The sequence below is a fragment of the Carassius auratus genome, chromosome 27 (assembly GCF_003368295.1).
Source record: "Carassius auratus strain Wakin chromosome 27, ASM336829v1, whole genome shotgun sequence".
Taxonomy (NCBI): domain Eukaryota; kingdom Metazoa; phylum Chordata; class Actinopteri; order Cypriniformes; family Cyprinidae; genus Carassius; species Carassius auratus.
In genome coordinates, this window is record NC_039269.1 from 28799569 (window position 1) to 28812210 (window position 12642).

General features: G+C 37.7%; 1 protein-coding gene across 1 annotated transcript; it reads left to right on the forward strand.

Annotated features, from left to right (window-relative positions):
* Positions 1–684: 684 nt before the first annotated feature.
* Positions 685–10115, forward strand: c8b (complement component 8, beta polypeptide). Its single transcript, XM_026207034.1, has 12 exons — positions 685–842; positions 1642–1762; positions 2246–2396; positions 2619–2760; positions 4994–5126; positions 5519–5716; positions 6689–6929; positions 7004–7132; positions 7617–7780; positions 9200–9350; positions 9465–9533; positions 9820–10115. Exons 1-12 carry the CDS (start codon positions 778–780, stop codon positions 9972–9974), a joined length of 1719 nt encoding a protein of 572 aa, XP_026062819.1. The 5' UTR covers positions 685–777; the 3' UTR covers positions 9975–10115.
* Positions 10116–12642: the final 2527 nt, after the last annotated feature.

The following is a 12642-nucleotide window of genomic DNA, read 5'->3' on the forward strand; positions in this document are numbered from 1 at the left end:
TTCATTTTCTGAGAAAATAAAATTTTGTGAGAATTCTTTTTACAGAAATGCAAAAATGATTACAGCCCATGTATTTGAATGTCCAGTATTTTTTTTGTTAGATGCAATTTTGATGTTTTTATATGCAAACTGATTTCTATTTTATCTCTATGTAGCTAAACTATGTAACTTTTGGCCCTCTTGTGGTTGAAGCATAAAACTGCTAGATATTTGCTGTGGAATGATTTCTGATTAACAGGGTCCCTGCGCCTGGGATTTCACTTAACTTGACAAAATGCATTCATTTAGAAACATCCTGCAATATTATAACACATATACTGGACCACTCCTAAATACCACATATTGAGGAGTCTGAGATTTTATTAGATCAAACTCTTGCAAATAAGTATTAAATAAATGATCATACTTTCATTTAAAACACCCATGTGTTTTTAAAAATGTATTAAAACTAAAAAAAAAAGAAGAGATATTAATTGATGCATAGACTATAAAAAAGTGCATGAACAGCTTCAGAGAAAAAAACAACTTTGTATTGAGAAAAGCATTTAAATCATTGTAAAAAAATAAATAAACAGAAATGTTAACAACAAAGCCATTACTCAAGTCAGTAAATAAGATTATTAATGTTCAACTGAGAGTCCAATGGTTAGATTGAATGCAACTCAAAACAAACATATCCATTGATTTTTTGTGTTCGCTTTCATGTGACTCACTTACGAGAAATACAGACTCCAAATAACACATCCTGGAATAACCTGAAGTTTCTCTGACATTATAATGTACAGTTTCCTACAAGCAAACTCAGCCTGCAGCAAAGCAATACTTTGTCTGTGCATTATAGGGTAAGTTGGAATATTTTACTTTATGAGAATGAATGCACAGTGTGTTTTATTGTTTTTTCATTTTTTATGTTCTGTTTTGATTGCTTAAATTTGACTGTATTTGGTTAAAGACGTTAGAGGTTAAAACCCTGTTTTTTGCTCTAACATTATGGTGTAAGGATTGTAGAATGATGTGGGGGGAAAGTAAATTAAAGTAGTTTAACATAAGGCAGCAACTGAAAAAAAGTGAATGTATTGTTCCTCAATGTTTTTATCTGTGGCCTTTTTAAAGCCATAAATAAAAAATAAAAAAGTGGTAAAACATTTTTAAGGAATATTACACAAACATCCTTTTCATTCAAAATATTTTACACAACGGTAGGTTTTTTAAAATATGTAGCAATAAATATATTGCAGACAATGTCTGGAATAGTAGATCAAACACTTTGGTTGTTTGGAACATGTTTACTGTTAATGTAATAAAAACCAAATAATGTAATATATAATATATTGTTAATATAATAAAAGCAACAATACAATAATAATACTACTGATAATAATAATTATCTATGAAAAGTGAAGTTAGTTTTTTTCATAAAAGCTTACAGTAGATGCATCAGATTCCACTGGGTTTGGTTTTTTTGTTTTAATGCAATTAAATTCAGACATTTTCAGGTGTGACGTGCTCTAACTCTTCTAAAGTATCCAGACCCCTTCTGTGCAATGTAAACTCTCTAAGTCCCTGAATCTGAATTCTGCAAAGTGTTATAGATTATCTTATATTCTGCGTTCTCAAACAGCATAAATCTGCTTCCAACAGTGCTGTAGCGCTCTGTCGTTCAGAAGACAGGAGCGCTGAACAACCGCCTAAAGACCCAGTGGACTGTTCACAGTCTGAATGGTCCCCATGGACTCGCTGTGACCCCTGCCTTAAGAAGAGGGTGAGAATGGGCTGTTATTATCTGGTTGTCTGTCTGCTCATTTACACGTTAATTAGAATTTTGATAACCTGTTTCTTTTCTAATCTACATCATCTGAAAGCTGAATAAATAAGCTTTCCATTGATGTATGGTTTGTTAGGATTTGGACTAGATACAACTATTTGAAAATCTGGAATCTGAGAGTGCAAAAAATAAAAAAAGTTCTTAGCAATGCATATTACTGATAAAAAAAATTACAATAGGGAATTTACTAAATATCTTAATTGGACATGATCTTTAGTTAATGTCCTAATGACTTTGGGCATAAAAGGAAAAACAATAATTTTGACTGATACAATGTATTTTTGGCTATTGCTACAAATATACCTGTGCTACTTAAAACTGCTTTTGTGCTCCAGGGTCATATTCAATCTTTACAGTACAGCACATGCATTCAAGTTGTCTTCATAAACATGTTTTTCTTTCTAAATGTGATCTCTTCAGTATCGCTACGCCACGCTGGTGCAGCCGTCTGAGTTTGGAGGAGATCCGTGTCATGATCAGGGCCGAGAGGAGGAACCCTGCACCGCTGCGTCGAGATACTCCTGCCAGAGACACACTCCTCCATGCCAGGGCTTTCGCTGCACCGTCACAGGTCTTCCTCACATCACCATTAATCCCTGAGCATCTCCAAAAAAAATTATTACATTTCTAAATCCCATAGAGTAACTGTGCATTTTTGGTCCAAAAACTAAAAATCCATCGAAATGACTTGATTCAGTCTTTTGGAATCATTTCATTAGAAATTCAGCCAAAGCAGTCAAAGTATTACTGGAACCGAGGCGATGTAAAGACAGGACTGTGTGTGGTGTAACAGGTCGCTGTGTGCTGGAGGCTCTGCGCTGTAACGCTGATGATGACTGCGGGGATGGCTCTGATGAACTGGGCTGTAAAAAGGTGTACAAAGCCTGTAATCAGCCAACCCAGGAGTATTATGGAATCGAGAATCTTGCCAAAGGGTGCGTGTTTTAAAAAAAACTCCTGTACTAGCATACTAACATACAGAAGCAGGGTCCTCCTGGTAATAGCATGTTCGTTGCTTATGTTTTTACCCTTAGTGCTTGTAGTGGCTTTGTAAGCAGCACTGACCAACATAGATTTGGTTTTTAAAAAAGTTTTGAAGTACAATATAAACGTCTCAGGTTATGAATGTTACCATCGTTCCCTGAGTAGGGAACGAGACAATGCGTCCTCTAGGGGTCGCTATGGGGAACCCCTCGTCGTGACCCGTGTCTGAAGCATACATTGAAAAAACAGCAACGATTTGGCCAGCGACAGCCTCTGACATCACTAACGGCGCGACTATAAACAGGCACCGGGAGAACACGTCATTCACTTCTTCGTCTGAAGCTTGAGTCCGAAGCATGGCAGGGAACTAGAGGATGCAGTGTCTCGTACCCTACTCAGGGAACCATGGTTACCGTAATTCCTCAAATAAAAACCGGTAGTCAAATAAACGCCGGGCCTCTTATAGTGGCCAGGGGCGTGGTCAACACGGACAAATAAAGACCGGGGGGAAATTTGTGCAGCAGAGCCAGATAATGAACGTACATGCCCACTGCCGGAGCATTTCTCGTTCTCGAGGCAAGAACCGGTTGCATGGGTTTTCGGATCACAGTACACTGAACCGAGAACCATTTCTGTCAGACGCGTCCGATTCGAGAACCGAGGAGCTGATGATACTGCGCATGTGATTCAGCATGAAGCAGACCGACACACAGAGCGTCTGAACCAAACTGGCTCTTTTGGTGATTGATTCTGAGCTAATTCTGTGCTAATGTTATGATCTCTGTCCACTGGATCTCTTTTAATTTACTTACTTTTAATTTATTTATCAAACAGATGGAATTAGAAAAATAAAGGCCTGCCTCTAATAAAAGCCTGCTTCAAATAAAAGCCTGTTACCTTCTGCAGTTCAGGTAAATAAAGGCCCCGGCTTTTATTTGAGGAATTACGGTACATTCGTAACCTGAGACGTTCCCTTTCTAAGGAAACTTCGAACTACGTCCTCTAGGGGTCGCTATGGGTTTGCTTCAAACCACGGACATGAAAAACAACCGCAGACTTGGCAACACTGGTTCAGGTGGAGCGGCAGTTACTACACAGAGACGTAGTCTACAGACAACTAACACAAAATCGTTTTCAAAATCGACAAAGAATCGCCTGCGCTTTTAACATCGATTTTGTGTAGATTGTCAGTGAATTACGGCTCGGTGTAGTAAATGCCAACCAGTGTTGCCAAGTCTGTGGTTGTTTTTCATGTCCATGGGTCGAAGCGACCCCAATACAAAAAACTTGATATTTAGCCCCTAAAATGTGAATTTTACCAAGGCAACCCTGCCAAAAACCGTATATTTTAACCCCGGGAAGCAATTTTTATCGGGGAACCTCCTGGAAGCGGGATTGGGCTAGTTTAGGCCTAGTTTTGAGAAGCAACTGAGAAAGATCTCTCTCAGAGGCTGGTGATGTCAACTCGTTGCTGTTTTTTTCAATGTATGCTTCAGACATGGGTCACGACGAGGTGTTCCCCATAGCGACCCTTAGAGGACGCAGTTCTAAGTTCCCTTGAAAGGGAATCATGTTTTATCACTTGTCATGCTTTAGAGAATTACACTTATTTTGATATGTTGCCTAAAGCATTGATTATAATCGTTTGATATTGCATCTGAAATTTACATTTTAAGTGGATAAAATTTCAGCTTTACAAATGTGTAATGACAATTCTATTTACTTAGCATGCAAGTTTTTGGTATAAATTACTTTAAAGTACATTTTAGTTTAATATCAGTGCTTATCAATACATTCAGCATTTGAATCAAATCAAACACAATAGAAGTGATTTAAGTTCCTATCAACAGTTTACTGACATCTGATTTAGATTTTCACAAAATTATATGTTACTTAGTAGTAGATATCCAAATTAAATAGAAGCCATCATGCACAGCAGGTTTTGAGAATGCATGATATTTTCTGCAGCATAATAAAACATTTGTCCTAGCATTTGCTCTTTATGCTATTTCATGCTTTTCCAAAACTGTCAGTTTTCAATGTCATGCTTCTGTCATCTCTTCTCATGTTGAAGTTCATGGTAACATAATGATATTTTTGTTGTTCCTGTACTTGAGCCAAATGCAAAAACTGATTATGTGCTACGGAGCAGGTATTTGGAGATAATCTGTTCTTCATTCCCAGATTCAACATTTTGAATGGTAAACTGGAAGCAGTGGTGCTCGATAACCGATACTACGCTGGCGGCTGCTTGCCTCATTTCATCCAAGATGTTCGCTACAGGAAGCCGTATAATATACAACAGTACACAATAGAGGTATGTTGCATGCTTAAAAAGCTGCGGTGGAAGCACTACGTTTCTGTGTTTCGAAGCGCATATTAAACTGGCCAAGTCAAGTGACTTCAGCAAATGAGGCGTCGATCTGAGGTTAGTTTTATATAGATTCAATTTCAATGGCAAACACGTGTGTGTAATGAAAAATGTGAACTGTGAACCATGAACTGTGACTTAAAATGTAACAATGTAGGTTAGGTCATCTTTTGGTTTATTGAATTAACAAAACATCTTTGAGTAACTTGCATTTTTGCACCTGAGATGATCTTTTATACTGCATCTTGCATACTTCTCTGATGCTAGTGACTCTAGTAACAACTAAAGGCTGATTCGGGACTTAGTTAATCTGGAATAATTAACTTTGTTGTTCCCAGACAAAAGGCTCTTATGATTTCACACTGGAGGCATATGAATCTTACAGTGAATACTCCAAGAGTGAAACAAAGGCAACTTTGTCCAAGACCAGCGTCTCATTTGGAATTGCTATTCCTAATACTTTTGAGTTCAGTTTTAAATATAATGACCAAAAGTACAAGAAGACAGTGACGAAGATGCGCAACTTTTCTGGGACGGTGAGTAGATTTTCTGTGACTGTAAGTGAAATTTTTTTTTACATAATGCATTAATTTATTGAGATTTAAAGACTAGATATTACAACATTTTCTGGCTTTGTGCAGAGATTTTAGGTGGCTTCTTAACTCTCAGGTATCATTCAGTAATTTTTTTACTGAAAAAGTTTTTTTTTTTTTTATCTCATTAGAACTAACAATTGAAAAACAATTCACAGGAATCAAAAAGGTTAAATTGTCCTGAAACAAAAATGTTTAAATGGCACCAAAACAAAATATTGCTAATTTTTTTTAGATATAACCCTCAAATTTGCAACTCAACTTGTTTATAGCTTTGATTTTCAGACAGTTTTAGAGTAAAACGTTTAGGGAAAACACACACACATATGAAACACATTATCGAAAAAATCTAAACATCTAAACACGCCCAAAGCCCAGACATTTCATTCAGTTACAAGGCATTTTCGGTGATGTTTACTGTTTGATGATTGCGTTATTTTACATATGCATCTGCTTACTATGGTGCGTTTAAGTCCTGCTAGGAATTTGTTTTCTCTCTGACATGCGCCCAACTCCAAAATGCTGGGCTTAAAGAAAATTTGCACTTGTAATTAGGACTTTGTGGTGGCGTTCATGTGTGTTTAACTCATAAATATGATCCATCTGACCTGACGATTCAATATATGCTATGGGTTGTTTGTATTATTGTTTCTTCTTCTACTTTTTGATCCTGAGATTCAGTACGCTTTCTGAAGATGTGTAACATCCTACTGTAAAACAATGAACAGATGGAAAGTAAAAAAAAATTCCATCTATGGCAGGACATTATTATTTTTTTTTATTATCATTTATTTATTTATTTTTCATTTTTGAAAAGTTAATTATATTAATAAAAAAAGATTCCCATGGTCAAGTCAGTGTTAAATTCCTGACCAGACTCTGAAGCCAATCATGATTTTATTCTGTTGCCCTCAGAAAAAGAAATTTCTCCGAGCTCACTCTGAACTTGAGGTAGCGCGCTATTCTTTAAAAACATCAGACCTGATGTTACACCCTGAATTCATGTCCCGCTTGCAAGCCCTGCCACTGGAATACACATACGGAGAATATCGGCAGCTCTACAGTGACTACGGGACACATTTCATCAGAGAGGCGACTCTTGGTGGAGATTTCGAATATACTATTGTCCTCAATGATGAGACATTAGAGAAATCTGGTAGGTAAAAGCATGAGACAACCATGTTATTCCAAAGACTGAGCCTATACTGAATGTATTGTCTTTCATTATAGACTACAAGCTTGAAGATATCAAGAACTGTGTACAAGTTGGGCTTAAAGTTGGAGGCGCAATTCAGGGGGTGTATTTGGGGGTAGGATTTTCAGTTGGTGGCTGTAAAGGCCTACTGGACGAGCTTGGAGGTAAGCAAAAGCCACAATTCACAGGCTCAGATTGAAGAACTTATAAGGTGAAGTGTGCAACTGTTTGATGTTTAAATACTTTCTCCAACCCATGTGTTTTAGGAAACATGTTTGGAAACAACCATTAATTCTATTACCTGCTTGTGCATCTTCTTAAATGTTGCTAATGTTTTTTTTAACTCAGCATATGCTCTCGCAGACTTCATACATCAAGGTGTTCCATTACACTTTTGCAGACCGAGTGATAATGAAAGATATTATTATTATTGTAATTTCACGCACTTTGAACTGTAGAGCCAGAGATGAGGTAATCTGACAGGGATGCATTCAATCCTTCACCAACGGCGTCTCTCATCATGATGCTGGTTAGCCTCTGTATTTAGAGGAGGCGTGGCTTTGGAGAGTGATTTGCAGGGAGGGTGGGATCTTATGCTTTCAAAGCTATAGCTTACCTTTAAAAATACTGTTTTGTCCGGCTATTCAGATTCCAGTAAAACGGGGGAAATGGTGGAAGATGTGTTTATTGTGGTCAGAGGTGGTGACAGTGAAACAGTCTCCCGTCTTGCTGCAAAACAGCTGCCAACTCCAGACATCATGCAGCTGTGGGGCGATGCTGTGTTCTACAATCCAGATTTTATTAGCAAAAAGGTAAAGATTTTCACCCAGTATGTATTTTCCTTTTTGTTTTTTCAATTTATTTTTTACCACTCTATTTTAAAAATGTGGTGCTTAAAAAAGTGCCACCACACATATGCCTAAAGTCACCTAAGGACAAGATTTACTAACAGCTTGCGCCAGCACAAAGCGTCTTTGGGTGTTAAAATAATACTATCATGATTTCTTAAAGACGCGCAGTGAAAAATTAGCACTGAAAAGACTGGACAGAGTTATTTTTGTATTTGTGCCATTGTTTAATGCCCAAAAAGCATGTCTTAAACTATTTTGTGCTTGAAATGGTTTCACCAGAGAACAGAGAGCACATGGTAGAAGGGAGAGGATTTTTTCCACACTTTATCTGAAATACCAGAAGAACACATTATCCGAACATACGTACATGTTTGTCAGTTTACATGTAACAAGCTTTGCCTGTGTTGTAAGTAGGTCACCCATACCTAATGAGCATCAGCTCTGCTTATTTGCTACTACCCTAATTTGCACTGCGCTTGGTATATTGTGTTGGTCGATATGTAAATGAAATGTTGCGTCTGCGTTCTTCAATTTGTGCATTTTCAGTAAAACACCTTACAGAAATTTCTACGCTCATCGGTGCTGTTTTGGAATAGCCCAAGTCTGTGGGAAACACTGTGAATTAACTAAGACTTAAAGGTGGTAATTGGGAGACCATTCCAAAGTTTTGAACATACCACAAAAAATAAATAAAATAAAATGAAATCTCCTTTCAATTTACAGTTACTACACAGAATTTAATGAAGGCAAAATTACCTATAGCCCCTTTCTTCAAGCTTTTTAGACAGGGAACCTTGCTGTCCAGATGACATGGGGGAACATACAATTAAAACTTCAGTTTTACTCTCATTTAATTGGAGAAAGTTAGTAGAGAGCCAGAGCTTATTGTTGGTATAGCATTCATGTGTTTTGTCCAAAGAACATGTTTAATCTATGCTCAGAGGAAAATAAAAGAAGACCATTGGCATAATAATGGTAAGAAATACTGTACTTCGAAAATATAGTGCTCAGAGGATGCATATACAAAGAAAACAGCAGCAGCCCCAAAATCGAGCCCTGTGGAATGCCACATCATAAAGTAACCAATGTGGAAGAAAAGTCTTGTAACTATGATTTGTATATTTTTTATGGGTGCAGTTGTGCCCCGACACACACTGTAAATGCTCAAATAATCCAGTATTTCAATATGGATTCTGTAACATCATTTCTAAATCATGTCAGCTCTTTTCTTTTGCCATGTTTGTCCTTCCTATGATTCAGTGAGAATGTAATAACATTTTGGGGCCAATGATTTACGTCCAACTCTACTTGCAAATTTTAACACCAACCTTAATTTGTAAAATCCTGAAATGGTACAATTAAGCTGTTTTGTTTTTACAGATAGAACCCCTCCATGAGTTGGTGCCGTCCCGTGACCCAAATGCTAACATCCTGAAGAAAAACCTGAAGAGAGCTCTGGCAGAGTACCTGAAAGAAACCAGCTCCTGTCGCTGCTCGCCCTGTCTCAATAACGGCATAGCAGTGCTCAAAGGTGAGAATAACCAGAAAACACTTTCTAAAAAATAATAGTATGGAGAACAGTTTTTTCCAAGTGTTGGAAGTTCCTTTAATCCTCATGAATTTTTCTTTTCTTTTTTATTATTAGGCACAAGGTGTGTTTGTATTTGCCCAGCTGGGTTCAGAGGAGTGAGCTGTGAGATAACCAAACGAAAAGGTTTGTCTGTGTGGCACTTGGTGTGGAAGTCCACTGAGTTAGAGAGTTTTCCTATATGTCATTTTATGACTTAGGAGGAATCATCTCTTTAGAAATGCAGAAAGCATGCTTGTATTAGTATGATGATCTTCATTTGATAATCATTTTAATCATTTAATCATTTGATAAAATAATTCTGTCATGGACAATGGAAATTGAAATAGATTTTCACTCAGTCCCTTTGGACAAAATCTTGTGCTAATATTGTCATGCATTTTTTATTTTTATATTATCCTTTCATTTACAGCATCAGCAGTAGATGGCAGTTGGAGCTGTTGGTCTTCATGGTCCACCTGCTCACGAAAAACCCAGAAACGCACCCGTCAGTGTAACAATCCAGCGCCGCAGAACGGAGGAGTTACATGCCCTGGGCCAGAAGAGGAATCAGCTGATTGCTTCTAAAATATCTGCCATTTATTTGTTTCACAATTAACAGTAATACTGTAAAAACAATTTATAGCATTGTTTTTAAATGGATAATGCATAATGACAAATATGGTGGGCATATGCACGTAAACAATTTAGTTGTAATAAAAGGAAAAATAGCTAAAAAATGTTGAATGCATAGAAAATGCTTACATTATATAATATTAAAATATGTCCAGGCAAAATTATGCCTTAAAACCAAAAGAGATTATATAAAAATATATATTTTAAATTATTATTATTACTTTAATGCTTCCAGATGTTTTGCTTTGGGGGAAAATTTTGATAAAGTGATAGGTGTAAATGTAACGGAGGCCAGCGAGTAGTGCTGTGCAGGTAAACCTCACTCCCCGATCTCAAGAGACGCACTAGCGACAGACGCTAGTGGCTGTAGCCATTTAGCCTCCTTGTTAGTGCGTCCGCCTCCCATATCGGAGACCTGGGTTCGAGCCCCGCTCGGAGCGAGTGCGAGGAGCGTCAGAGAGGACCCGGGTGAGAGGGTTACATAAAGAGACTAGCTATACCTAGTAAATGTTGTAATACCTTAGGCTGATGATACATGAAGATTACAATTAAAGTGCACACATCCAGCAGGCCAAGAGCTCAATGTAGCTGCTCGACTACAAACGATGTCTGACAGGACGAGCAAAGCTGGCACACCACAGCTCCAAATGTAGAAAACATATTCATGTACTCACCACAGATGGCATTTCAAGCATTACAAGCTCTTCATCAGACATGATACATGCTATGTTGCTTGGCAACTTTCCTACTGAGAATAGATAACACATTTCTATTTGAATACTTTAAATCAGTCATATGCCCTGTGTCTCACCTGGTTGCCTGTTGATGCCAGCATTAACCAAAGTTGCCCAAAGCAATATTGCTCAAAATGTTGCTCCGTGTATCATCAACCTTACAGTGACAATAAAGGCAAAATATGCACTTATCCTGAACAACCAACAGAAGACACGCCAGTGAAAACACTGGTTTTGGCCTCATCATTGACTACACCTATGTGCTTATCTAATAAATGAAACACCTGCAATTCAGCAAATAGCTGCTAAATGCACTCGCATTCATTTAAAGCAGTCTTGGTGTCAAGTTAAGGTATGTAAGGGTAAAACACACAAGTCAACTTCAATATCCCATAGATGTCGATACTTAAGTAGACTAAGCTGATATTAAGGACAGTAACTGCACCATGTTTGTGTTCACTATGTGTGTACGGATGGGTTATATACAGAGTACAAGACATTTTTACTTTCACATATCCTTTCAAGTGGTTCTGAAAAGATACTAATCAATATTCATCGTTCAAAGAATTAAAGGAAAAGTTCACCTAACAGCTAGAGATTATGGTTTATAACGTTTTTATAAGCATACTCCCTGCTGTCAAAATGAAAATTACTGGAGATAGGCTACTGATGTCCATATCTGGAGATGTACTAAGTTTATCTATGCTTTAACCAATTAGAATTATAAAACATGAAGTAATGGCATAGTTTACTGATTTCTGTTAAAGTATAATTGATGGGTGAGCAGAGTGACCTATGAACTCTTTGCTGAGTGCTGAAGCTGATAGGGCTGCACAATAAATCGCATGCAATATTTAATGCACATCTTGACAGTAAAGCCTGTTCAGTAATCAGCGTTAAATCTCCATCACCTGCAAGCTTTCACACAGAGCAGCATTTACTACACATAGTCATTGTTCACTGACAAGCTGCGCAAAAAATGTGCAAAATATGATCGTGTTTTTGCACAGCTTGTCAGTGAACAATGACTTCTGCTGACAAAACTACTAAATATTATCTTCAGTAATCTCTGACTCCATTCTTCTTTCATCATAAGTGATATTTATATTATGACTAATATTTTCTATACAAAAACCATAATGGCCCATAGACTTCCATTTAAGAAAATATATTGGATATAATACTTTGATTTTGATGTGAGACAGACATACTGTTTTGTCAGGTAGCATTGGAATCTCTCAATATACTAAGTCCTTCTACTGCATTGGGTAATGATTATCTTCATTCCCAAAGTTGTTTATTGGTGTGTGTAGCTGTCAAAAGCGAAACCTCAATCATTTTATCCAACTGTTGTATTTTCCGATACAGATTGTGTAGAACAGGGCTGGGCGACTTCAGTCCTGAATGGCCCCCTTTCTCAGGGGTAGGGCATTATTTGGCACCCATGTCCTGATCTAGAACCTGCATGTCAGGATGCATCAGATCTCGCTGGTCTTTCAAAGGCTGTGATAGACTCTATCACTCAGGCCTATCACAAGAGCCCCCTCTACTAGCCAGACTTATCCTCCGAAGGGGGGTCTGTTCAGTGATTGCTGCTCTTCTTCTAATTGAAAGGAACCCCAAAGATTGTCAGCATCGAGCTTTCCTTCCTGCAGGAGCAGAGGTTGTCCCCCTCCACTTTTAAAAGGTTGTGTCAACATCATTGCAGTGAATGGATGATCCTTGGAGAAGCACGACCTGATCGTGAGTTTCCAGAGAGCTTTGAGAAGAATAAATCCTCCCACATTGTGCCTCATGCCTTCTTGGGATCTGTTGTCAGGTCCCATATTTGGGTTGCATGCCATTATTCACCCCTTTTAGTGGACTAGGTGCCCATACAAGAGATT

Coding starts and splice junctions, on each gene's coding strand:
- c8b (XM_026207034.1), top strand. CDS start 778: ATGTACAGTTTCCTACAAGCAAACTCAGCCTGCAGCAAAGCAATACTT. Junction 1,763..2,245: donor ACCCCTGCCTTAAGAAGAGG/GTGAGAATGGGC, acceptor TGATCTCTTCAG/TATCGCTACGCCACGCTGGT. Junction 9,351..9,464: donor CGGCATAGCAGTGCTCAAAG/GTGAGAATAACC, acceptor TTTTATTATTAG/GCACAAGGTGTGTTTGTATT.